Source organism: Girardinichthys multiradiatus, chromosome 22, assembly GCF_021462225.1.
Source record: "Girardinichthys multiradiatus isolate DD_20200921_A chromosome 22, DD_fGirMul_XY1, whole genome shotgun sequence".
In the NCBI taxonomy this organism is placed as follows: domain Eukaryota; kingdom Metazoa; phylum Chordata; class Actinopteri; order Cyprinodontiformes; family Goodeidae; genus Girardinichthys; species Girardinichthys multiradiatus.
Window position 1 is genome coordinate 10,679,025 of NC_061814.1, and position 27,586 is coordinate 10,706,610.

Sequence of the window (27,586 nt, forward strand, 5' to 3'; positions counted from 1 at the left end):
CCTCGGACTTGGAGGAGCTGATCCTCATCCCAGCCGCTTCACACTCGGCTGCGAACCGCCACAGCGCATGCTGTAGGTCTTGGCTAGAGGGGGCCAGCAGGACCACGTCATCCGCAAAAAGAAGAGACGAAATCCACTGGTCCCCAAACCAGACCCCCTCCGGCCCTTGGCTGCGTCTAGAAATCCTGTCCATAAAAGTTATGAACAGGACCGGCGACAAAGGGCAGCCCTGCCGGAGTCCAACATGCACTGGGAACAGGTCCGACTTAGTGCCGGCAATGTGGACCAAACTCCTGCTCCGCTCGTACAGGGACCGGATGGCCCCTAATAAAGAGCCCCCGATTCCATACTCCTGGAGCACCCCCCACAGGGCATCACGAGGGACACAGTCGAATGCCTTCTCCAGGTCCACAAAACACATGTGAACCGGTTGGGCAAACTCCCATGAACCCTCGAGTACCCTGTAGAGGGTATAGAGCTGGTCCAGTGTTCCACGGCCGGGACGAAAACCACACTGCTCCTCCTGAAGCCGAGGTTCGACTATCGGTCGGACTCTCCTCTCCAATACCCTGGCGTAGGCCTTACCAGGGAGGCTGAGGAGTGTGATCCCCCTGTAGTTGGAACACACCCTCCGGTCCCCCTTCTTATAAAGGGGGACCACCACCCCAGTCTGCCAGTCCAGAGGCACTGTCCCCGACCGCCACGCAATGTTGAAGAGGCGTGTCAACCATGACAGCCATACAACATCCAGACACTTGAGGTACTCAGGGCGGATCTCATCCACCCCCGAAGCCTTGCCACCGCGGAGCTTTTTAACCACCTCGGTGACTTCAGCCTGGGTGATGAAAGAGTCCAACCCCGAGTCCCCAGCCTCTGTTTCCACCACGGAATGCACATCTTTGTTTGTAGTAATAAAAGTCAAACACTTGAGGTTAAAGTTGAAGAATATCCATTAAATCACGCATTACTTTGTTCTAATTATATCGCAGATCACTGTTAAATGTCTAAAACATAACTAGTTCAGGTTTTTTTATCTTTGGATTTAGCAGATGTCGTCCTCTCTTTCCTGAAAAAGGTGGGTGCAAAGAAAAAAAAAGGCTGCTCGATATTAGGAAATCTTATAACAAATACTTTACGCTCTCCATGTTTTTCTGCTAACGGTTTGTCGCAGACATAGACCCCAGATAGTAAGTAGTTTATCGAGCTTCTGGGAGAAAATGAAATACTTTTTTTCCATCTCAAAAACATGGTTTTAATAAAATAAAGTTACATCTGGCTACATATCCTATTTCGGTAATGAAGCAACTTGGTTGCAATTTGTTTAACTTTGCCTGAACACATCCTAAAATATATTTGACTGAACTAAAACAAAAAGCATCGCTTACTATGTTTCTGGTGTAGAGAGTAGCAGATAATTAGCCAATGTTGATTGCAGTATTTTGCAATCTAGACGTTGCATACAGTGATGTTATGATAACCAGATATTTGCTAAAAATTGGGCAGCTTTTGGGGGGTAAAAAAGAGAAGACCGCAGAAACCCAGTAAGATACCTGCCAGATACCAGCTCTCTGTTACAGTAGTGTATAGTTTTAAACACCTCACTGATACTGAAGGTGGTTAACCAGAAGACCTTCACTTACAGCTCGCACAGAAAGCTGCGACTGATTTCAGTCATGCTGCTGTTTTCTAATGAAAGTCCTAAAAATTAACCTCAATTTGAAAGGATGCTTAAATATAATGTATATGTTTATCTGTCATAGTCATGCAGTTTACCAAAGCAGGAAAGAAAAGTACAAATGTGGTCACTTTCTTCATGGTGGGAAGCTTGGAGTTGTTTCTCACTAAATTCTGCTTCTTTGAGTTCATCTCTTTGTTTCTGTGTCATCAGTGGTTATGAGCAGTTCCATGGCGGGGTCGGCTACCTCCAGTTCTAAAGAGCGCTCAGCCTCCAGGACCAGCTTCATCCCAGAGCTGCAGAGCATGTTGTATGAGACACACACACACACACACACACACACGAAGACTGAAATAAAACTTCTCACCCCGGTACAGTATGGGGCTGGTGCTGCTGAACAGACTGTTTGAAGCCATGAGAACCTGTTGAACAAATAAAAAAAGCAACATTAATCAAACTGGGCGACATTCTGGTTAATGCTATCACAGATCTAAACACTTTGATACATGATGCGATAGTAGTGTTGGTTATCTGGTGTTTAAGTCACAGCTTTGTGTAAATCAATATAAACGGGGAAACCCAAGATCAGTGATGGTTCTGTTCTTACTAGACTTTTCCTTTTCTCACTGTTACACTAACAGAAGTTACGGATTCAACTAATACAGGTGTTACAAGTGATCACGCAACAGTTTGGAAGTATAACATTTATTCCAATAATAATATGTTTTGTCAAAAAGCAGGTGGACAGATTAGCCACGACTTTGATAGTAAACTCATTTGTTTTGGGTTAAAAGTTACAAAAGACATCAAATGTTCATTTTGGGAACTTTGGGGATTGTTTTTAAATTTTCCAGATAAAGTGAATTAATGTGTTTATCTTTTACCATTACTTTACAAGTGCAGGTAATGAGGGAAAAGTAAATCCATCTTTTTTGCAGAATCTGATATTGTTTAGCCCAGAAAGTGATGAGTAAACAAAAGAAAAACTAAAATATAGATTATACAATTTATTAGACTTGTTCTGTTGGAAAAGATGAGAGATTTAGTTTGTTCTTTTTAAAATTTTTATAACTCACATCAGTTCAGATTTGCTTAATTCACACTTTTTATATTTGCTCAACTTGTGCAAATTAAACAAATTGATTGTTTTCGCTTTTCAGTTAAAAAAATAAATGTTTTAAATATTATTTTGTTTGCATTGAGGCTACCACCTTCTTTTTGATGAATATGAGTGAGTGCATGTGCAGGTACTCACCTTGTGTTTGGTGCGTGCTGCAGACTGGTGTTGGTGGCGGTCAGAGAGGCTGAAACCCAAATAAACCCCAAAACCTAAAACCGTCACTCTGCCTGAAACCAACGTCTGAAGCTGAGGACAGACCTGTCCGCAACCCCAAACCAGAACTCTCTTCACCTGTGTGACTGACCAGTGCAGCCAGCCAATCAGAGAATAGATAGAGGTGTAGGAAGGGGGTTGATGGTCAGGTGTTTAAGTGATTGGGGGGGTCTAAAGGAGAGATGAGGAGAAGACATGGGAGAAGGAAAGAGGTTCAGGATGTGGCTTCAGGTTGGTTTTTCAGTATGGAAGTGGTATATGTCGATGCAAATTTAGGTTTGACCAAATTGTGGTCAAACTGTGTGTGTGTGTGTGTGTGTGTGTGTATTGTGGTCAAACTGCGTGTGTGTCGTGTAACCTTTCGACCCTGGGTGTGTGTGGGAACATTTGCAAACTCTGTTTTTATCCAAGCTGAGACTCTGAGGAGAATCCATTGTTGCTCTTTTTAATTTGTTTGTACATGCAAATGGTGCTGTGAACATAATTCAATCAAAACTGCCGGGACTGAGAGGAAAACAACCCATCTGAGTAGCAAAATCTCATCGGAGAGCTTTTCAACAATTTTTTAACCCTTTAATATTTTAACACAAATATCCACAAAATAACTTTACCGTCCGCAATCATTATAAAAACTTATTCTGAAATAAAAACTGTTCAATAATTACTTTTTTTTGCCAAACACAAGTACAAATGAAATCATTTTGTTGACTGATTCACTTCATTTCAAGTAAAATGAAAACAATTAAATCTACCAACAACATTTTAAAAACTGGCTTTCGAACATTCAACAACAGGGCAAAGTGTATAAAATATCCTAAAAACATCAGAGTGGAAGATTCCACCATCAGGTCTTGACCTGGGAACCGGCGAGTGTATGCTTCAATCAAATATGAGACAATCACTTACTATAGGTTTATTCTTAAAGGCATGGATGGGTCATAGGTCACCCTATTTCAAAACTATGCAGCCTGTCCAGGTGGCAGAAGATCCCTGACTGTATAATGTTAAGACCTAAAAATGTTAATTATTGAAAAAAAATGTTTTTTTCAATAATTAAAAAAAAATAATAATTTACAAACTATAAACTGTAAGAGGTTATTTAGTCTTGGCCTTAAACAGTGCCTTGAAAAAATATTCACACCCCTTAAACATCTTTGTTTTTGTCATGTTAAGGTTGCAAAACTCTAAATTAAGTTATTAGGATTTTATATGATAGACTGAAACAAGGTTGCTTGAAATTGAGTTCAAACTGGAACTTGTTGGAACATGATCTGTGTGGCAGAAAAAGCAGCATCGCACACAACTATGAACACACCATCTCCAGGGTGAAGCATAGTTTAGTGGGCATAATGCTGTGGGATGCTTTTGTTAGCAGGTATCAAGAGACTGGTCAGAGTTGATGGGAAGATGGATGGAGGCAGCAAAAGATTTGAGACTGGGGTGGAGGTTTACCTTCGAGAAGGACAAAGACCATAAGATACAGCCAGAGCTGCAGTGGTTGGTTTAGATCAGAGAGCTAACTCTCCAGTCCTTGAGATGTCCCGTCCTGTCCTGTCCTGGGCAGCCATCACTATCATCTACATCAAGAACCACCACTGTTTATTGGAGGTTCTTTTTGGTTCTGTTTCAGGGAGCTGATGCCTTCTGTCACTTTGTGTTTCAGGTTTGCTCTGGGAGATGCTCGCAGGCCTCTGTATGAAACTGCTGCACTGGTAGAGGACATTGTTCACACACAGCTCATTAATATGGTAACGAGTGCATCAATTCAGATTTATTGTCATTAGACATCCATCAAAAGTGTCTAATCCTAATTTGGTATTATTTATCTTTTGGTGTTACTTCATTGAACAGCTGCATCAGGCCTGTGAGGGTGCAGCACTTCGTGGTTCAAGGGTCATTTCAGCGGAGGACATCCTGTTTCTGATGAGGAGAGACAAGGTAGTGTTCTTTGACAGTGAACTAGTTGGTTTGCACCTTTTGAATTAAGTTCATATTTCTTTTATTGTTTTTTTTGTCTGTTGACCAGAGGAAACTGGCACGATTATTAAAATATCTTCAGTTTAGAGATTACAAATCCAAACTACTAAAAACTGTAGAGGAAGAAGACATGCAGCAGGAGCCAGGTAAACACATGGACAGTGATACATGTCTAATCGTTAACAAATATCAGAGTACTATCTTTGATTTGTTCTGCTGTGTTTACTGGTCAGGTGGTCCAACTGCTGGTGGAAATCAGCGCAGGCAGCGTCTGGCCCAGGACTTCCTGGCATGGATGGATCAAACTGGTGAATTCCTTTCATTGGCTGAGAGACAGGAAGTTGACCCAGTCAAACAGGAGAGGATGGAGGTCAGAGGTCACCATGATGAGATCAGTGCATGTTAAAGTGCGGACAACACTGCACTGTGTTGACGCATAAAGGACGCTGAAGGTGATGATGTTAACTGTGCTTCTGTGTGTCTGAATATTCAGCGTTTGGAGCGACACACTCGAAACATGGATCCAGCTCAGTACACAGAGTTCTGCGAGAGTCGACAGCTCAGCTTCGGTGAGAATTAAAACTCCTAATTAATGTTTTTCTGTCTGTCCTCAGAAAGCTACAGTATAATTTAAGATTTTAAGATTTTAGAGTACAGCAACATACCCTACCAGTCACCAGATGACCACAGTGCATTATAGTCACCGAGTCGTTTGGTGAACGGGTCGAATCCCCTCGATCTTACAGCAGAAAATGCTAAAATTATTTTTTTTGGACCAAAAACTGCCGGGTTAAAGAGGACTAAGAGACTGAAAACAGTAGTGGATGTCTGAATTTTATCAGCCAGATTAAAAGCAGCAAGTTAAAGAGTTAGATGAAAAAGGGACAAAAGCAATAAATATATTTTCTAAAGCTATGTATATAAATGTTCTGTTTACCTTTTAATGTTCTTCTTTTACCTCATGCAGCTTTTGAGTTTTACAGCCAGAGAGATCATAGAACAGCATGTTGTGTTTTACCTCATAAAGACAATAAACCAATCATCAAACCCTTTGGTTAATTTTACTGTCTCCCTTAAATATTGAATTCATTTAAGACAAATGGTTTTATTTCTAAGTTGTTGGATCTTTTAAAGAATCATGTCACACTGAGCGGTTAATGCTCAGTTTTTACTCTTGCTTGTTGTGTATATGTAGTACTATGCCTACTGTTTCACATTAATGTTATCACAGCCAAAAAAGCATCAAAGTTTCGGGACTGGCTGGACTGCAGCAGCCTAGAGCTCAAACCCAACAGTATCGCCACAGAGGTCCTCTCATACCTGGCCTATGAGACAGTTGCACAGGTAAAACGTAAAATCTACTGTCTAGAAAGAGCTGGACAACTTGTTGACAGATGTGTTGTAAAGTCATTCTCTTCTTTCCTCCCCAGATTGTAGATTTATCTCTATTAGTGAAGCAGGAGATGACTGTGAAGACTAATCCTATCAGCCGTGTGATCTCCGCCAGCTACATCCAATACAACACACCCACTGAGGTACACATGATCTCATCCCATTCACTTGTGTCAGTCATGAAATCTAGCATTTATTTCAAATACAGGTCCTTCTCAAAACATTAGCATATTGTGATAAAGTTCATTATTTTCCATAATGTCATGATGAAAATTTAACATTCATATATTTTAGATTCATTGCACACTAACTGAAATATTTCAGGTCTTTTATTGTCTTAATACGGATGATTTTGGCAAACAGCTCATGAAAACCCAAAATTCCTATCTCACAAAATTAGCATATTTCATCCGACCAATAAAAGAAAAGTGTTTTTAATACAAAAAACGTCAACCTTCAAATAATCATGTACAGTTATGCACTCAATACTTGGTCGGGAATCCTTTTGCAGAAATGACTGCTTCAATGCGGCGTGGCATGGAGGCAATCAGCCTGTGGCACTGCTGAGGTCTTATGGAGGCCCAGGATGCTTCGATAGCGGCCTTTAGCTCATCCAGAGTGTTGGGTCTTGAGTCTCTCAACGTTTTCTTCACAATATCCCACAGATTCTCTATGGGGTTCAGGTCAGGAGAGTTGGCAGGCCAATTGAGCACAGTGATACCATGGTCAGTAAACCATTTACCAGTGGTTTTGGCACTGTGAGCAGGTGCCAGGTCGTGCTGAAAAATGAAATCTTCATCTCCATAAAGCTTTTCAGCAGATGGAAGCATGAAGTGCTCCAAAATCTCCTGATAGCTAGCTGCATTGACCCTGCCCTTGATAAAACACAGTGGACCAACACCAGCAGCTGACACGGCACCCCAGACCATCACTGACTGTGGGTACTTGACACTGGACTTCTGGCATTTTGGCATTTCTTTCTCCCCAGTCTTCCTCCAGACTCTGGCACCTTGATTTCCAAATGACATGCAGAATTTGCTTTCATCCGAAAAAAGTACTTTGGACCATTGAGCAACAGTCCAGTGCTGCTTCTCTGTAGCCCAGGTCAGGCGCTTCTGCCGCTGTTTCTGGTTCAAAAGTGGCTTGACCTGGGGAATGCGGCACCTGTAGCCCATTTCCTGCACACGCCTGTGCACGGTGGCTCTGGATGTTTCTACTCCAGACTCAGTCCACTGCTTCGGCAGGTCCCCCAAGGTCTGGAATTGGCCCTTCTCCACAATTGCACAGTTGTGCAGCGTTTTCTGCCACACTTTTTCCTTCCCACAGACTTCCCACTGAGGTACCTTGATACAGCACTCTGGGAACAGCCTATTTGTTCAGAAATTTCTTTCTGTGTCTTACCCTCTTGCTTGAGGGTGTCAATAGTGGCCTTCTGGACAGCAGTCAGGTCGGCAGTCTTACCCATGATTGGGGTTTTGAGTGATGAACCAGGCTGGGAGTTTTAAAGGCCTCAGGAATCTTTTGCAGGTGTTTAGAGTTAACTCGTTGATTCAGATGATTAGGTTCATAGCTCGTTTAGAGACCCTTTTAATGATATGCTAATTCTGTGAGATAGGAATTTTGGGTTTTCATGAGCTGTATGCCAAAATCATCCATATTAAGACAATAAAAGACCTGAAATATTTCAGTTAGTGTGCAATGAATCTAAAATATATGAATGTAAAATTTTCATCATGACATTATGGAAAATAATGAACTTTATCACAATATGCTAATATTTTGAGAAGGACCTGTAAATGTGTGGTTGCAGGTAAAGAAGGATCCAGATTCACCTGAAGCCACACCCCCGTCAACTCCAGGCTCCTCCCACTCATCAAAGTCCCTCCAGGGGAACGGAAGCACCGACAGCAGAGCCAGACAGAGGAAGCGGAAAAAGGTGTCAGGCTTTTTTTGTCAGCATCTCTTGATTATTAAGTGGTAAATTAAATTTTGTTGGACGGCTAAGATGAATCCACAAAGTTGTGTTCACAATTCTTCAAAGCAGCTTTGCTGTATGAAGGTAACACTCAGCTGTGTGTTTCAGAGCTCTCCAGCCACAGTGGAGCCTCCTAGTGGAGCCATCCAGCCATGTCACATCAGAGAGGCCATCAGAAGATACAACTACAGACACACAGTGGGTACACAGGCAGGAAATCACACGCTTTTGCATGATTGAAGATTAAACCTTTGTGTATGATTTTAAAAACTTGTACTGGATTCCAGTTTAGGACAGTTCATTTTAATGGTGATATAGTGGGGATAGTGATCAACAGGATTTTCAAACTGCAGAGACTCCACTCATTTCATCTGACTATCACGTCTGACATCATTAAAAAGGTTTGGGCCAGACTGTTTAGGTATTAAATTCAATAATAGTTTATTTAACCTCAAGGGAAAATTAAATGTTGTTGTAACTCATACAAATTTGTTTAGAGTTGCTGTGGATGGTGTTGACTGTATACAGGAAAGATCTCCTATAGGGGTCTACTGGGCTATATACTGGTATATTCCAAGTAATAGCAGTCCAACCTGACCCATCGCTGTTTTCAGGAGGATGGTATTTCTACAAATAATTTACCTGAAAGTGTAATAGAGTAATAAAAACGACAGAGCCTACAGTCATCAGTGATGAGATGCATGGTGCTAATTCTGTGTAACTGAATGGGACATGACCAAAATGTTGAAAACTACCAACAAATGGATCAATGACTATCCAGAATGGCAAAGTAATTGGCTCCAGGGTCAAACAAGGCCCACAGTTACATTATGCTGATTTTCTCTACTTTGTTCTACTCTGCTGGCTCCATGTCAGTCAGCCCTTTTTGCGACAACCTCCATTACTGGCTTCTCCGGCCCGGTACTGGATTTCTTGGTACCTACTTATCAGCAGGTCCCATCAGGGCTGAGGTGAACAGACTGCTGTTCACTGATTGGCCATGAGCAAGGTCAGCCATATATCAGAGACATGAGAAAGTGTTCACTGACGTAGCGGAGAGACTAACAAGCCACGGATTTTACACACACTGCTGTGCTGGGAAAAGCTAAAAGAAAACCCTGAAGAACGATTACAAAAATATTTAGCACTACAATGGCGGTAGCGGGTCAAACCGAAAGCTGTGGCGGATGATTCGAAATCATGGACGCCATGATGTTGGTCTGGATTCCACAACCTCACTGTTTTCAAAAGACATGATGTTTGACAATGAGTTTATTTTACGTAGCAGAGCACATGGCGCTCACAGCTGGAGCTTCAATGGAAACCCAACAGGTCTCGTACCGAGGAGAGTGGCGTGGAGCTGTGCGGTTTCTAAAACATTCGCTAAATAACACATTGGCTTGAAGAAAAATGTTACAACATTTTACTGCTTGGTATAAACAAGCTTGTGCTTGTTGGGTCAGTGGGCCGCAGACAGTTTGTCTCACAGTCCTAGAACACTGGATTCAAGCCACAGTATCTGTGAAGGATGGTGGCAAAGGCATCATGCTATGGGGATGTTCCTCATACCATGGTGTCGGACTTATTTTTGGCGTACCAGGGAATATTCATCAGTTTGAACACATCAAAAATACTTAAACATGTAGAGCTTTGTTATGGTGAACAGGAAATGCCCTTAAAATGAAAGTTTCAGTAAAAACCCCAAACACACCAGTTAGCCAGCAGACATCACGATAGGTGATCATTAGCCACGGAGTTTCTGAGGGAAAACCAGGAAAGGCAGAGGAACATGTGGAAAGTAGTTTGATCGCCCTGGGTTGGAACATCAGTTCACATCTGCCAGAAGTTGGTGAAACACAGGTATGAAGCAGTGGTTATACAACTAATTAGATCAGTTTTTCCCACAAAAGCTAATTATTTTAGCCTTTTTTCTACTTATACAGTAATATTTTGAATTTATAAGGCAAAATGCTGGCAGAACTTTTTTTCCTTTCTGTATATTAATTACAAAAATCATATTTTTCTTCATGTTTTGATGTGGAATAAAATAAGTGGGGTCCTCAATGCATTTGTGTGTGAGGAAAAATGAAAGCTTATACTCACTATAAAAATTTGTGTTGCCTTACTTCAACACAAATTCTGATATCACTGGGTCAAACTACTAAAAATGATTTTCATTCCAACAAATATGAAAGCTTGGTTAACAGAGTACCAGAGTGCTGCTACTTAGAGCTGCTCACAATCACTAAAGTAGTTCTTTAAAAACAGCCAATAAACAACATGAAACATTAAATGTCGTAGGGTTTAACTTAATCTGTCAGTCATGATTATGAAAATGTAATATTAACATAAACCTTCTAACCTTAGACCTATTCTGATTTGGAAGCAATACTTTGACCCTGTACTGACCCACACCCTTTCTCTTTCAGAGTGGATACAGGAAGAGTGGAATGGCATTCCTTGCCTGCTGATGCAACACTATACCCATTTTCTTGTACGTTGTTTGGTTCATTTTAAAGTAATAAACACTTCTCAAACATGTACACAAGGACTTGCATTTCCGGTTGTCATTGATGGAAAATTTTATTGGTCAATAGTACAGAAACAAGGTCTATTAAGCAGGCTCAAAACACAGCTTGTGGCATTCACAGCAACATCAGCACATAGAGGCAGAGCATCGTAGAAGTTAGAAGTAATGATCGGGAAAAAAAAAACATCGATCAATACGATCTATCTGGAAGGTTACTGGGCAGTAAACGTTGCAGCTGTCAGCTGGATATCAGAGTTTCTCTGATTTGTTTCAGAATGAATGTGTTGCTTAAAATTTCTGAGTACTGCTGAGCAGAGACTCCCTCTCCATCATCAGCTCTCCATATCTCTGCTGAAGTTCCTTCTCCCTCTCCATCTGCCTGTCCACATCCTCCCGCAGAGCCTGAAACAAAAACCAGCAAACATGCCAATATTTAGCTTTTTAATTTATCATCGACATACAACAAAAACCAGGTCTGAAGTATTAGAGTAGAAGTTTCCATTAATCAGTGAGTATATGCATGAACCATCATTACCACACAATAATTGGGTCAATCTTGTCATACTGGGTTTTGATCTCCAGAAAAAAAAAATGTAATCTTAATGAATTACATCAAAGGAAAAAAGTATCTTCTGGTTGAGTAAAATACTTGCATTTAAAAATGTCCTTTAATTTTGATGAGATGGCAACTTTATCCACAACCTGCTCAACAAAACTAGGTGGGATCTTAGACCACTTAGTTGCGTTCTGTGAAAAGATCGATGCAGGGAGGAGGGGTAGAGGTCAGCCAGCCTGATACTCCCAACTCACCAAGGGAGGTAGTCACAGGCCTGCCTTGGCTGACATGTACAAAAGCAGGGCGGCTTTGGGGGTCAATGGAGTGATGTATGGTTTGTACCAACAAGCCAGCAGCAGGCTCAAATCCTTTTGCATGAGAATAGTCAAAGTGCTATAAATAGAATTGAAATTTAAAGCGTTTGATCGCCAACAACAGGATTGCTACACTGAATTCATCCACCATTATTGCTTTGAAAAGAACTCTTATCTGCTGACTTGCACTGCTGGTGTCAATGTCACAGGTTTATGACGAAAATGTTTTATGAAAGAGGCTCAAGTTTCTACATTAAGTGTAGAAATAAGATGGTAAGTGTCCATTATAATAGAGAACCCTCTTCATGAGACTGTCCTACAACAACAGAGTGTCTTCAGTCAGAGGCTTCTTCAGATCTGCTGTAAGACGGAGCGCTACAGGAGATCCTTCCTGCCCACAGCCATCAGCATCTACAACGACTCTTTGAAGAAATCTGCATAATATGAGCTACAGCAACATTTAATTTCCTTTTGGGATTAATAAAGTATTTTAGAATTGAATTGAATTCTCAAAATGTTGCCATTTTTATTCGTCTTACAAATTGCTTAAATTTGTTCCTCCGACAAGCTGAAACCTTTACCTTCCAAATTATGGAACTAATTGGCAAAATCTTAATGAGCTAGTGAAACAAGCTGTAACAAGAGTTTAATGTATTACCGCTTGTCTCCTGGGAATGGCCATGTCCTCCTGTTGCTTCAGCTGATTGAAAGTCTGCAGCTCAGTGGCTGCTTGCTCCACCTGGTGGACAACACAGACATAACGTTACTGCAACCACCATATTCAGGTTTTTTCAAAGAACATTTGAATCCTGAAAAGACAAGTAAATCTTAGATTGTCCATTCACTGATCATTAAGACCATATGAACATGAAGTTATTAAATGATTATGTTGCCTTTTACAGCTAAACTATTCAACACAACAATAAATACTAGCCTGGAAATAGTCTAAAGAGTCGGGGTTTCTCTACGTGTCAGTAATTTACACTTAATCAAATCTAAGGTAAATTTAGGATCTTATTAAGACCATTCTGGTTTAAATTTAAAATCTCCATTAAGGGTTAGGGTGAGGGATGAAGGAAGTGGTGAATGGTGCTTCAGTTACTGACAGCAGGTTTTGGCCAAGTAGCAGAAACTCTGTGAAGTGTTCACAGGGGGAGATGAAGATCTGGGGCTTGTAGTTTTGTTTCAGTGTAGTAAAACCACAATTCCTCAACCAAAACTAAAACACCAAGCATGAACAAATGCTGCCCATGCAACCATTGATTAAAGAAGCCATTTATTAATGCAGAAACTTAACTAAATAAAACCTGGACTTTTTCAACGTGAGTGTAATATATTAAAGACCTCTGGTGATTTCAACCCTGGAGACCATACTTATTGTGGAAGCACAGACATAAAAGTTAAAAAACAAGCTAATCTTAAATTATACGCAACAGTTTCTTCTTGCTGGTATCAATCCTGGCAGTTCAACTAAAATACACTTGGTACCTGTTCCCAGAGTTCATTGTGTTGCTTCAGGAGCCCCAGCGCTCTGGACTGGAAACCTCCCAGCAGAATTTTAAGTTTCTTCTCCAGTTTAGCTGCTCTCCGGGCCTCTGCTGTCATGTGGCCACGGTTCAGCTGGTGAGTTCACAGATACAGGGCTGTCAGTGTTTGGATCAGAACCCCCATGTAGCAGCACTGTAAAAAATAAGCCAAACAAACTCCTTGAACTGTTCTCTCCTTACCTCTAGTTTCTTCTCCAGACTTTCGATTCGATCCTTCTTTGATGCCAGATTAGCTCGTGTGTACCTGTTCTGACCCGCTAGATACAGCACCTGTGCAGCAAGATAGACATATTTTACTGCAATTAAGAGAAAAAAAAATCCAGTTTTATATCACCAACATTTGTTCTGAAGTCAGGGGAGTGGATTCTTACCTGTCCGTAGCATTCCTCCCACACCTGGGTGTAGGCCTCCATGCTGAGATCTCCATGGCCCATTCCCACCTTAACCACCTCCATTTCTGCTGTCAGTATTGTCTTCGCCTGTTAATCGACATGCCACAATCACAACCACTTTTTACACATCCATCTATGTCACAACGTTTTACACGTGCACAGAACAGTTTAGGTGAGCTTGAAGTGATCCTGATTGCAGAACTAACTACGGTGGTGACCTGGTGCATCTCCTCCGTGCTGACTGGCTTGTAGGGGTGCGTTTCCAGGTAAGAGATGTGTGAGGCGTTGTTGGACGTAGACGTGGGACCTTTAGTTTTGAGGCGCTGCAGCTGATTGGTTGCGTTAGCTGAGGGATGGTGCATGCAGTCGTGATGCAACATAGTGATCATTTCCTGTTTGATGAGCTCCTCAGCTATTTGGAGGTCAGTGAGCGGCTCCATGGAGGCAGGGCGCAGCACTGACTCATTTACCTGCACGGACAATAACGAATCAATATTCACAAACCAATAAATATAATACTAAACCATAGCTAATCAAGGATCTGCTATATTTATATGGTGGCAATCAAACTGTACCTCAGTAGGTCTGGGAAGATTCCTCTGAACAGCTGTGTGTCGAAGTTTCAGCTCCTTCTCCCTTTCTGTATCCCGTTGAGTCTGATAAAACATATTCATATTTGACCAAGTTTTTCAATCTTTAAACTCACTGCATTAAAAAAATAGTTTTTAACATATTCTTGAAAGGAAACGTATCCTTTGTGTCTTTATGTGGCTTACCTGTTTGCGTGCCTCTATGTCTGCAGAGTCCTCTATGAATCCACTCTCCATCTCCGTCTCTTCCAGTTCTTTCTCTGCGTTTTCAGGAAGAACAATCTCAAAGTCGTTCTTAGGGACAGGAAGTGACATTAGGCCTTGTCTCAGCTGCTGCAGGCTTTCCTTTTGCTGTAATGAGCAAATATACAAATTATTTTCTTTATGTTGTAACTTTTTTTTTTTTACAAGCATGCTTCTTACTGTTGCCATATTAAATCTATGACTGAGAACTGTGAAAATGTGTTTCTTGTGACATGTGAACATTACAGCATGCAGAAGTATTAACACCCCTAGAACTTGTTCACATTTTGTAATGTTGCAATCACAAATGTCCGTCTTTTGTCGAGATCATAGGCGACAGGCCAAAATAAAGTAGAGCAAAACTATAAATAGAAAATGTGATTTTCAAAATCTGAAAAGTGTGGCATAAACTTGTGTACAGACCCATTTACTCTAATACCCTTGAATGAAGTCCTGTGTGTAATTTAATCTAAGAATAAATCTAGATATTCTGTTAGGGCCTCAGATTTCTGCTAGAACATTAGTGAACAAACAGACATTGGACATGTTAAGCAGGGTAAAGCTATAAAACAATATCTCATAGGAAACTTTTCAATCCATCATCTGAAAATGGAAAGAGCATGGCACCATCGGCTAACCCAGCAAGACATGGCTGTCCACCCAAAGTGGCAGCCCAGGTAGGAGAATCTTTCAGTAGTCAAGGACTCTAAAAATCTGGACTTTATGGGAGAGTGACACGAAGAAAGCCATTGTTTAAAGCCTCAAAATGATCTGTTTACCACATGCCATGAAGGAGACACAGCAAGCATATCAGAGAGGTGTTCTGGTTGAGTTAAACCAAAACTTCCGGTTTCAACCTACATGTTAAAGGTTTTGTGTGACTGAAAACTAACACGGCATACAACCCTGAATTTGCCTTCTTCACTATAAAGCATGGTGGTGGCAGCCTCATGGTGTGGGAATGCTTTTCTTCAGCAAGGACAAGGATGCTGGTCAGAGTGGATGGGAAAATGGATTGAGCTAAATACAGGACAACATGGAAGAAACATGTTGGAGGCTGGAAAAGCCTTGAGACTGGGACAGAGGGGCCCTCTCCAGCAGGACAACACTAAAACTGGATTTTAACAGAGCTTGAGGGATTCTCATAGGAATGGGTGAAAATGTCAGTCTACATGTGCAAAGCTGATACAAACACACCCTAAAAGACCTCTTCCTGTGCTGGCAGTGAAACGTGTATCTATAAAGTAATGACACAAGTTGGGATGAATACAAATGTAGACATACTTGTCAGATTTTTTGTTGTAATAAGGTCTGGTATAATTATTGGCCCAACTCTGTTTTTGTTTGTCACAAATAAATCCCAATAATATGCATTGAGGTTTATGGTAAGGGGAATCGATCATTTTATAAGTTATTGTATATTAAGTAAAATGCATGGCTCAATTATTTTCTTTTTTACCACATGTTTGGCATACGCAGGGTCAGCCAGCTGGTCTTCTGTGTTAATGTTCAGTTTGTCCCTCAGTGGCGTGCGCCCAGGGGTCAACCCTGGAGTACCACGAGGGGTCATTCCGCCTGCTAGAGGTGTCATCCCATCTGAGGCCTGACCTGGTCCAGGACTTCTGCAGGAGAAAATGTTGAATTTATGAAACAAACACAATTCACCTCTTGTTTATGTTGTAAGAAAAGTGGTGCTCTGTTGTTTCAGGCAAGCTTTGGTGACAAACAAGAAGAAACACCTAAGGCATTACTTTTTTACAAAACTATGCAAAATGTTTTGAGTCATCACATTTATAATCTCCCTCAGAAAGTGCTGAATCTCCTATAACCTTTTAAATGGCTCTTTGTTAATAATTCTTCTGGCTTTCTGACTGTTTTTAAATGTGTTGTACTAGAGAATTAAAGCCAATCCTTTTCAAACTCAAATATAAATGTAAATATACAAGAGCTGGAAAAAGATAATCAGCAAGAGCATACCTTTGAGGGAATATTTGACAATAAATTATGAGTATCAAATACCAGAAACACCAATGGTGAAACATAAAGCAATATTTAAAGAGAAATCAAGCTCCCTATGCAATGAAATACCTTCATAGCAGTCATTTCCCACTCAGTTGAGAAGTATTTCTAGTTCTGATATAACTAAAGCTACAAGTATTAATATTATTATTCCCTGAAAAGTCTATAAAGTATACGATCTCAATAAGACTGAGGAGGTACAAACCTTCCTATTACAGCGTAGCAGTTTGTTCACTTTAAGTTACAACCTTCATCCAAAATGGATCATGGTTATTTTTCCCTCAAAACTCTGCAGGCAACACATTATAACAGCTAGAATTTCTTCTCCTTTTTGTAAATACATTAAAAATAAAACACTAATAAATCCCATGTACGTGATTATTTACAGGGTTTGCTCAACACCTTGTTGATCCACCTTTGGCAGCCACTACAGCCTCCCGTCTTCTTGGCTGCGTGTGGCACACTTATGTTTGGTCAGTTTCACCCATTCCTCTTTGCAGAACCTCCCGAGCTCCATCAGGCTGGATGGGAAAGGTCGGCGAACAGCAATCCGTCTCGGTTCTGGCTGGGCCACTCACATTTACAAAGTTTTCCTGAAGTCGTTCCTTTGATATCTTTGCTGTTTGCTAGACGTCATTGCCTGACTGAAAGATGAACTGTCGCCCCAGTCTGAGGTCTTGAACGCTTTGGAGCAGGTGTTCCTCCAGGATGTCTCTGTACATTGCCTCAATCATATTTCCCTCTAAAACGACTAGTCTCACAGTTTCTCCCGCTGATCAAGATCCCTACAGCATGATGTTGTCACCACAATGCTTCAATGTAGGGATGGCATTGGCCATGTGATGAGGGGTGCCTGCCAAACCTGATATTCATACCAAAGAGTTCAATCTTTGTCTCATCAGACCAGAGGATTTTATTTGTCATGGTCTGAGGGTCCTTTAGGCGCAATCTGTCAAACTCCAAGCAGGCCACAACGGGCTTCCTCATTCCACAGAGCTACACTGGAGCTCTGACAGAGGGACCATCAGGGTCATGGTCACCACCCTGACTAAGGCCCTTCTCCCCAATCCTGTAGTTTAGGGATGATGGAGGCCACTGTGTGTACTGGGACCTCTGAAGCAGCAGAAACGTTTCTGTACTCTTCCCCAGATTTGTCCCTTTAGAGAATCCTGTCTTAGAGGTCTACAAAAGACATTTCCTTTGCGCTTGGTTTTAACCAATTACTGCACTTGGTTTTAAAGCAGCACATCTATGAGTCATTTGAGACCATACGATTAAAACAGTAAAAGGTCTTGTTCCTGAAACATCCACATTTTTTAACTATTTCATAAATGTGTCAATAGGACCCTTGTTTTGATTGACTCTTAATTCATAAGAGGATAAAACAAACATAATTTGGAAGTTGTGTGTAAAACATCAGGTAGGAGCAACTAGTGTGTGCTCATTTGATTTTACCTGAACGGTGTACTGAGAACAGTGTTGGGAGTCTGAATCTGCTGCCGCTGAGGAGTCACTCCACTGAAGTCGCTCTCGTGCAGCGGGGTGTTGAGGCCTCCTTTCAGGGGCGTGTCGATGTTGGTCAGAGCCATCAGGTTCTGTGCTTCCTACAATCACAAATACAGAAAAACACTGTATCATGTGGTTGGTAAAAAAAAAAAACAAGCAACTAAGATGATATACAAGCCCAACAAGTTTAAACATATTGATTAAACTGGATCAACTAGAATAGAATTAAAGAAATCTTTACCGGCCATCTCATTTTTAAGGCAATATTATTGCCTCCACTAACTAGTGACATTCTATTAAATCAAAAAACTCAAATTTAAACTTTATCAAATAATTGAGATTATTAAATAAATAAAAATTAAGTTAGTTTTGATATCAACACATTCAAACAAGTTTTACAACCCCTGCCACCATTACATTTTACCACCAACATCAACAAATGTCCAAAAATGTTTTCCAGTTTGGCTTTTATTCATTACATCAGCCCTTATTGATAAGGGATAGTTTCTTTAACAACAAGACGAGGCCCACAAACTAAAATGTCAGGAACCAACAGCTAAGTAACGAATGGTTAGCCTCAAAGCATAATATCCTATGTCCTATTTGAACGTTTTTGGAAAACAAGGAATAACACATTTTTCAGCGAGCACATTATATTTTTTGTTGATATTGTAACATGAAGCCAAAATATGGCAATTATGCTATGAGGCCAACGATGTGTCATAATAAAGACCTGACATGATCCAGCTGTGAGTGTTTCATGAGTCACCTGCAGTATCCTGTCCTGGGCAGCAGGAGTGCGTGGAGTCCTCAGTCCTGTTGTCATGTTGTTGGTGACGCTGTACTCAGACAGCAGGGTTGAAGAGGCCAAGTTACCACCTTCACTCTCCTCAGCTGCTTGACGAGCGACCTCGCTGGCCACGCCCATTTTGACCACTTCCTCTAACTCAGCATCACTGATCTAAGAGCACAGTCAGAATAAACAACAAAGAAAGAGTTTGTTTCCAATAGGAACATGGTAAATCATTAGTGCTTTATTTACTGGGAAAATAATCCAGCTGTCTGATTAGAATTAGGGTTCAATTCAATTTCTCATGTCCAAATTCCATGTTTCCAGACTCCAGACAGATATTTCTATAGATGTCAGGCCTTAAATTGAATTACGTATGCACGCAAATGTGTCTATGTAACGACTGAACAAATCTTTTGATGAATGGATAAGTAGGCAGGCGGGCAGACAGCTGGATGGATGGATGAACAGATGGAAAATATAGACAGGGAAGCCTGGAATTAAAACGTTTTCCATTAACAGATGGAAAATATAGACAGGGAAGCCTGGAATTAAAACGTTTTCCATAGTCTATTTACTTTTTTCCTGCTTATCCAAACCTGGAACATACAAAAACCAATTTTATGCTTTTCCAGACTGTGTAGGAACCTTGTAAGTAGTAGAATACACAGCAGTTACCTGTGGTGCAGGTAAGACCAGTTTGGAGCGTTTCTTGGTGAACTCGGCCACTCCGCTGGTCTGCAGGATGGCGGACGGGAGATCGCTCTCTTTCTTCTTCTTAATCTTCTGTTTATCCTTCTTCCTATCCCTCTCCTCGCGCTCACTACAAACAATACATACAAAACAAAATCAAAACAACAATAATAAAAACATATTTCTTGGATGCTTTCTGGTGGAAACCCAAACCAGAGTGTTACTAACCTGCGGAGTTCTCCATCCAGGTGCTGCTGTCTGAGCCGTTTGAAGTTTGGTTCCAGAGCATCATACTGCTCCATGCTGGTGTCATAGAAACCCTTCATGTAAACAAAAATTAATAATCCTTGAAATTACATCAGTGAAGCCCCTCTCTCCTATTTGCTGCATTCTGAATCAACATGGTTTTACTATATATTAACAAATACCGCTGCAGGTTTCTTTTCAAAGGGGATTTCAGCATTGTAGTCCACTCCTCTCTTCTTCTTCCTCTTCTTCTGCACATCGATTCCTGCAGCTCTGAGCTCTCTGCGTTTCTGCAGAGCAGCCAATCGCCTGCCATTGAAGATCAAAGAGCAAAACATGTTATTTTTTCCTTAACATGCAACAACAGCGTTTCATGCATTCTCCTCAAGCTAAAAAGAAAGAAAACAGTGAATGCATAAAATGTTTGAACCTGGCTTCCTCCAGCTGTTTCTCTCTGGCTTTTCTCTTGGCTTTTTTGCCCTGTGTGTTGGCCAAACGAGCTCTGGCTTCTGACAGCATCTCCAACTCATCTACACATAGAAATACAGACGAACAAACAGTTATTATGCCGACCCTGCAAACAATGCTGCAAATATAGAATGTTTAACAAAACAGATCCTTGGGGTGATCAACAGCATGACCTGCTGCAGACTTTGTTCAGACAACGTTCCAACGTAACATCATCTGTTTCTATCTCAGTAATAATTGCGTACTACACCTTCATCCATGTCCACAGGGTCGGGCCTGGCAGGTTTAGTCTCAGGATTAGGATCAATCTCTCCTGGTTTTAACTTCCTGGGATCATCTCCCACCTCTTCCTCATTTTCTCTCTGGGCTGCTTTGTCTCTAAACAAACACAAAAAGACATATATTAACAAGATTCAGAGTGACATGATCCCGATTGTGAAGGAAGCAATCTTTCACATTCCTGTGGAGTATGCCTTTGATTGAATTTACTCTAAAAATGTATCTAAAGGCAAAAACTCGTACAGTAGGTATTCATAATGCTCCAGACACTGGGCAGCAGTACGCCCAATGATCGGAGCGATGGTTCTCCACTGAGTGGGCATCAGCTTGGCCAAGTGAAGAAGTTTCTCCTCCTCCTCTCTGGACCATTCTGTCTTTTTGATACTGGGATCCAGCCACTCATACCTACAGGTACAAGCAAAGTCAGGGATTATGATTCGGTTTAAAACAGAAGCTCCACTGAAATATGTCTACAGTAAAATGTGATCAAATTACATCTTTTGAGTAATTTATGTGTCTGTATCAGGACTTACCATCGGGCTTTGCACTGTTTGGCAGACTTGCGATGGAGCAGGGAGGCGATACGTGACCACTGATTTTTCCCATATTTCATCACCGCCGCCTTGAGGATCTCATCCTACAAACAGAAAGGCAAATAATCTAAAAATGGATCTGCAATCTGATGCTATCTACATAGTCTTGGACAAAGGGATTGTTTTGTATTTTGGGGTGGGTGTCTTATTGATTTAAAGTAATTATTAACATTAACTCCTCCTGCCAAAGTGCTGGCCACATTTATTGACAGCCCTCGTAAAGAGATGTATAAATCCTTACAATAAACTCATATTTTATTGCAGTAACAACTGTGTTTTAAACTAAAACTTTTAACTTTGAACTCCTTTAGGTGAAAGAAGATTCAATATTAAGCAACACAGTCCGTTTAAATAATAAAAGTAAAGCTGAAATAGTTTTTTTCCTTTTACAAAATTGCTGTATTTCCCCTGTAGTTATACTGGAGTGGCGCCCCACCCCTCCAACGACCCCCTCTGCTCTCCTAGACGGTCAAGTTAATAAGTATATCAAATTTGTTCCTTAAATAACATGGATCCCAGCTGAAGTAATTTAGGGTTACATTTCCTATGGTATACGTTTGATCTTATGTTATTTTCATAACACTATGTCATTTCTACCTCTCAATGTTCTGCTCTCTGTGACCCTTGTTGCAGTGTTCTGCACTGATGCAAAGACATGCGCGCTAACAAGTGAGCACACACTACCACCAGCAGACACAGAGCATGTCAGAACAGACGTCACAACTACCTGCAAAACAAGCTAAAATACCTGTGTTTTTAAACGCCCCCAAAACTGGAGGATATCAGCACTCAGTCTCTTGCGAGGAGCAACCTCTTCTACTCCTACTGTTTTTGACCATTTTCATTAGAGGCAGCTAGCACCATATTGATGCAAAGTCAATCAAAAAGGGCTGAGCTTTTGACATTTGTTAGAACTTGTTTAGCTGCAGATGTGTCTTTTGCAACGAATGCTAAGTGAACACAAAAGATATGCTTGGTTATTACTTTTTAAGCAATTAAATGTTGATTAAAAAACAGGAATTAGGTTATTTTTTACTTGCATTTTCTCTTTCATATAAACACTATATTGCCAAAAGTATTTATTTTTCCACTTTTACATGTACATGAACTTTGATGACATCCTATTCTTAATGTAAAGTTTTAATTCTTAAAACGTCCAATTTGTTGATGGACCCACCATTGCCAGTAATAGAAACTTTAACTACTCTGTAAACATCTTTAGGAGTGGGTTCATAGCTAGATGAGGAAACCAGAACTGCAGCCTCTGCTCCAATTCATCCCAAAGGTGTTCAAGAAGGTTAAGGTCCAGGACTCTGTGCAGGCAAGTCAAGTTTCTCCACACCAGACTTTATACGCTTGCAGCAATGGAGTTGACTGGAACACCATAATCCATTGATTTGGTTGTGTGACACAATACTTTTGGCAATATAGTGTTTTTTTTTTCTTCTATTCTATTCAATTATTTCTATAATTAGTCCACTGGGGCCGTGTGCTTTGGTCACATTTCAATTCAATTCAGTTTTATTTATATAGCGCCAATTTACAACACGTCATCTCAAGGCACTTCACAACAGTCAGGTTCATACATTCCAATTAATCGTAACCATTGAACAATGCAGTCAGATTCAGTTATTTATTCAAATTGGATAAAAAGTTTTTCTATCTAAGGAAACCCAGCAGATTGCATCCAGTCAGTGACTTGCAGCATTCACTCCTCCCGGATGAGCATGTAGAGACAGTGGACAGTCACTGGCGTTGACTTTACAGCAATCCCTCATACTGAGCATGCATGTAGCGACAGTGGAGAGGAAAAACTCCCTTTTAACAGGAAGAAACCTCCAGCAGAACCAGGCTCAGTGTGAGCGGCCATCTGCCACAACCGACTGGGGGTTTGAGAGAACAGAGCAGAGACACACAAAGAATACAGAAGCACTGATCCAGGAGTCCTTTCTATGGGAAGGAAAAGTAAATGTTAATGGATGTAGCTCCTTTAGTCGTTTCATCTAGAAAGAAAGAACAGATAAACTCTGAGCCAGATTTCAAGGTTAGAGTCTGAAATAGATCACATAGTTAGTCACAGTAAAGGCTCCGTCAATTGTTATATCTAGGAGAGAGAAATGATGATCATAGTTCCAAAATACAAACACCCCAAAAGTGATCACTTTGTCCGGTCACATCTTATAAGTCAATCTGCCGGGATCATGGCTTTTGTGTGCTCACAGCTGGAATTAACCTAGCTGCAACTCTCAGCTTTCACCTGATCAATATTTGTAACATATTTGGGAGTAATGTCCCTTGGATCTGACTGAGCTCTGTGCCTCTGACCTCATGCAGGCTGCCCAAATGCATTCAGGCCTTTAAATATAATAAAATTAGTAATGTGGTATCCTCAGCATGTTGTTATCTGCATCAGATTTTGCTAATCAGCATGTTACTCAGGATCTTCTGGTAGCTCTGCTCTGTTCACACCTGAGGACTGTGCCTTGACCACCATTTTTTTTGTCACACTTGTCCAACAATTCCACATATCCTGTTACATAGACGTTACAGTTTTTACTACCTCCTAATGAGGATCAGGAGGTGTAATATTGGTTTCTTGACTTCAATTCCCCATTCTGTATTGGGAACTTTCAGTTGATCATGATGAGTAAAACACTCATTGAGTTGGGTTAGTATGATTTGAAAGGGATTTAACATAGAGCACTCCAAATGGGTATGATGTGAAACAAATGACCCATATAACGAAAAGCTCCTTTTGTGCACTGAGTATTGCTCACGCAATTTTAAAAAAATCAACCATTTAAACGTGAAATTATGTCAGGGGAACTAATAAAGGGAATCGAACAGAATGCTGAAAAAAATCCAGTTTTTTTACAAAGTTCAATGCTGAATCTGAAGGGTTGCAATTTAACTCTATAAATCATCCCAAGTGTTTGGTTTATGATGGATAACTTAAAAATTAAAAGTATACACAAAACATCTGTTTTTTATACCTATTTATAATGCTATTTCTTCTATGGTATTTAAATATATTCCTCCTCGTGAGGAACAAGTGCGGAGTCGTGAAGGCTACATTTTCTTTTACTAATGACGTTATCGCTTTTAACCACATAAACAACTAAAAACTACCTGGTCAGTAGCCGACGCACTACTTCTCTCAAGTAAGTAAACTGTTTAAGAGTAAAATTCAAACGACCCATAAAAAACTAAATGTGCTATTTGAGCTGAATCCCGTTAAGTTACGTACTGCTGCATGCTAACTTTAGCCATTCAGTGTTACAGGAGTTAGCATCAGGCTAACCATGTAAACACGTACCTCAGTGTTCCGCCAAACGCCTCCTTTTATCATAATTCGTGGCATCTTGACGAGGTGCTGGTTTTCTCCCTTTCAACAAAAGCAATAAACAACCCTCCTGACAATTATTATGCCGTGGAGCGTGAACTTTATATTCAAAAAATTAAAAGCCAACTGAACGCGAAATGCTAGGGGGAAAAAAACACCATGCACCGGAAGTGTCGCAGTATTCTCGAACGTGTTCATGGGAGGAAGGTCCGGGTGTTCCGTTCAAATTTTTCACCGCTGCCAAAGGTTCTTTGGCAACAGGACAGAAGCTTAGGCAGCCAAATAAAGTCCTTTAAAAAAACATTTTTTCTGAACAAAAAGGAAAACACGCTTTACTGTTTCAAATTGATTGATTGACATGTAAACTGATTTCCTAGGCTGCCAGCAGTCATTTAATTCACAAAACAGGACAGGTCCAGACTGCAACGAACAATCAGGTCTGCAGAGAGAATCATCAAGGCTGACCTTCCCTCTGTCCATGACTTATACAGATCTAGGGTCAGGAAAAGGCCAGCTAAAATCTCTGCAGACCCCACACACCCTGCACACAAACTGTTTAGACTTTTACCTTCAGGTTGTGCGAGAAAAAGTCAAATAACAAGAGAAAAAGAGAGAACTTTGGCACAAGAAATTGATTAATTACATACAAAAACGTCCCTATCCGATTCAGATCAAACATCATTACTAAATCTCCAGTCTAGATTAGACAAGATATACTATATCTATATATAAGTATATGCTTATATCTCTTTGGAGATATAAGCATATACTTAGAGCCCGTGGACCCTTTGTAAGGTCAAGAGCCAAATGGATAGAGGAGGGTGAAAAGAACACAACCTATTTTTATGGACTAGAAAAAAGAAGGTAAGAGAGGAATGCAATAAATTATCTTATGATTAATAACATTGAATGTACCAATCCTGATTTTATCTCTAAAAAAGTCTACTTATTTTACAGAGACCTATACTCATCTTCCTAATCTATGAATGAATGTGATACATTCTTCAGAAATATTGAACCCCACATCCCAAAAATAACATCAGACTTTAAAGAAGATTGTGATTCTGATATAGAAATGTATGAATTGGACGTTGTGGTTAAACAATTATCTCCAGGAAAAGCTCCAGGTCAGGACGGCTTAACGGCAAACTTTTACAAATTTTTTCTGGGAAGACATTAAGGATCTGTTTTTCTGCGCAATTCAAACATGTTTTTCAAATAAAAGTTTAATGCCGACAATGAAGCAAGGTTTAATAACTCTCATTCCCAAACCTGGTAAGAACAAGAAATACAGTAAATACTATACTTAATATAGACTATAACATTTTTGCTCAAATAGTTGCGAATCGACTAAAAAAAGGTATTTCACAAATTATTAGTGAAACTCAATCTGGTTTTCTAAAAGGACGCTCCATCCACAACAATATTAGATTAGTATTATATTTATTGGATTATAGTGACATAGTTCAAGATAATGATTTCATACAATTCTTAGATTTTTGTAAGGCCTTTGATAAAATTGAACATCCTTTTATTGCTAAATCTTTAGAACTCTTTGGATTTGGGAACCATTTCTTTGAAATGATCAACGTGTTCTATAAGGATATTAGTAGCTCTGTTCTGCTGTCCTGGGGAAGCTGCAGTAGATTTGATATCAAGAGAGGCATTCGTCAGGGGTGTCCAGCTTCCCCCTCCTCTTCATCATGGCTGCAGAGATGTTAGCAATTAAAATAAAACACTGTGATGATATACAACAACTAAATATTATGGGAAAACAACTAGTTATAAGTCAGCTTGCTGACGACACCACCTTATTCCTCAAAAACCAGGAACAAATACCTAAAGCTTTAAATGCTATTTCCCTGTTCTCTAAGGCTTCAGGGTTTCATCTAAATCTAGACAAATGTGAACGTATGGCTCTACGTGATCACCCTCTAACATCTATTCATGGAATACCTCTAAAAAATTAGGTCAAATATCTAGGGATCACTGTTTCCAAAGATGTAACTTTTAGATCCACTGCGATCTTAGACAATATTTTATTAAAAAATAAAACTATTTTAAATACATGGTTACAAAGAGATCTTTCAATATTTGGAAGAATATTACTCTCAAAAATGGAAAGTCTTTCAAGACTCATTTATCCGACTTATTTCTTAGAAATTCCCAATAATATAATTAAGAAAGTTAATCAAAATAATTTTAATTTAGATTGGAAGAACAAACACCATTACATTAGAAGAGCTGACATTATAAAATCGTTGGAAGAAGGAGGCTTCAATGCCATTGATTTTGACTTAATAAACAGTTGGTTAATCTTAGATGGTTACAAAACTTTCTTAAACATTATGAAAACTTTTGGTTTAGCCTCCTTGCAAAACTCTTTTTAGACTTCGGTGCAATAGAATTCCTCTTAAAATGTGACTTTGAAATTATCAAACTTCCAGTTAAACTCTCTAAATTTCACCAACAAGTGCTTCATTATTGGAAATGAATCTTTAAGCATAACGTGTCCCCCCATAATACCCCCATTTGGAATAATAGCTGTATCTTAATAAAGAAGAAATCCTTTTATTTTGAAGAATGGATAAATCCATACTGACATTAATTGATTATATTATGTTTTCCTATACATTTCTCTAATCTATTATTGAAGAGATTATTTGTTCTTACACATATTAACAATATCTATTAATTCTACCTCAGTTACTCCAGACTAAAACATTGTCTTTTAATTTATTTATATGGATGAATTATCCAATTTATTGCTTATACTTTTGGGATTTTATCTGCCAAGTCTGGCCCAACATTTACAAATACATTATTGAAACTATATTCTAATTTTCTAATTTTATTCATATTATATATTCTTATCACTAAAGTAGTCTGGGTATGTCATATTTTTTGTATTCCCTTTAGTAACAGTATTTAATATTCCCAGACCTTCTTAGTGTTATTGTTATAATTATTTAAAAGATTGGTGTAATCTAAGTTCTTATGTCATAATATTGTCATAATATCTGTCAAATTGTTTTTATATATTTTATATCTATGTTCAGATTCTTTGTTCTTTAATCTGATGAATTGTCTAGAAAAAGTATTTTTCTTCTTACAAGTATTTTGTA

At 39.8% G+C, this 27,586-nt stretch overlaps 3 protein-coding genes across 3 annotated transcripts in view; 1 reads left to right on the top strand and 2 right to left on the bottom strand.

Annotated features, from left to right (window-relative positions):
- LOC124858939 (runt-related transcription factor 3-like) overlaps positions 1–4,665 on the bottom strand; it is a 10,763-nt gene extending 6,098 nt beyond the window's left edge. Inside the window, exon 1 of the mRNA XM_047351280.1 lies at positions 2,043–4,665. Within this exon, the coding sequence (XP_047207236.1) occupies positions 2,043–2,124 (82 nt within the window). The 5' untranslated portion in view covers positions 2,125–4,665. The remainder of the gene's footprint in view (positions 1–2,042) is intronic.
- The window catches only part of supt3h (SPT3 homolog, SAGA and STAGA complex component), a 12,683-nt gene extending 1,788 nt beyond the window's left edge, over positions 1–10,895 (top strand). The window contains exons 2-12 of the mRNA XM_047351276.1: positions 1,889–1,985; positions 4,672–4,756; positions 4,860–4,946; positions 5,035–5,131; positions 5,219–5,355; positions 5,479–5,554; positions 6,217–6,329; positions 6,416–6,520; positions 8,188–8,313; positions 8,461–8,550; positions 10,782–10,895. Of these exons, the coding sequence (XP_047207232.1) occupies positions 1,894–1,985; positions 4,672–4,756; positions 4,860–4,946; positions 5,035–5,131; positions 5,219–5,355; positions 5,479–5,554; positions 6,217–6,329; positions 6,416–6,520; positions 8,188–8,313; positions 8,461–8,550; positions 10,782–10,823 (1,050 nt within the window). The 5' untranslated portion in view covers positions 1,889–1,893 and the 3' untranslated portion in view covers positions 10,824–10,895. The remainder of the gene's footprint in view (positions 1–1,888; positions 1,986–4,671; positions 4,757–4,859; positions 4,947–5,034; positions 5,132–5,218; positions 5,356–5,478; positions 5,555–6,216; positions 6,330–6,415; positions 6,521–8,187; positions 8,314–8,460; positions 8,551–10,781) is intronic.
- A 21-nt stretch (positions 10,896–10,916) lies between these two features.
- cdc5l (CDC5 cell division cycle 5-like (S. pombe)) lies at positions 10,917–24,649 on the bottom strand. Its single transcript, XM_047351275.1, has 19 exons — positions 24,435–24,649; positions 21,059–21,162; positions 20,769–20,930; positions 20,497–20,624; positions 20,209–20,308; positions 19,961–20,087; positions 19,761–19,852; positions 19,518–19,662; positions 18,819–19,010; positions 17,999–18,147; positions 15,984–16,146; positions 14,468–14,632; positions 14,267–14,347; positions 13,910–14,161; positions 13,671–13,778; positions 13,480–13,569; positions 13,241–13,372; positions 12,411–12,491; positions 10,917–11,284 (listed from the first exon to the last, which is right to left on the bottom strand). Exons 1-19 carry the CDS (start codon positions 24,477–24,479, stop codon positions 11,171–11,173), a joined length of 2,430 nt encoding a protein of 809 aa, XP_047207231.1. The 5' UTR covers positions 24,480–24,649; the 3' UTR covers positions 10,917–11,170.
- Between the last annotated feature and the right edge of the window lie 2,937 nt (positions 24,650–27,586).

What these genes read in the sequence shown, in the direction of transcription:
- cdc5l (XM_047351275.1), bottom strand. Translation starts at nt 24,479, where the DNA reads ATGCCACGAATTATGATAAAAGGAGGCGTTTGGCGGAACACTGAG. An exon ending in GGGAGGAATGCTACGGACAG is followed by an intron (nt 13,570 to 13,670) that starts GTAAGAATCCAC and finishes CTTGCTGCACAG; the next exon opens with GTGCTGTATCTAGCGGGTCA. An exon ending in ACAATGAACTCTGGGAACAG is followed by an intron (nt 12,492 to 13,240) that starts GTACCAAGTGTA and finishes GTTGTCCACCAG; the next exon opens with GTGGAGCAAGCAGCCACTGA.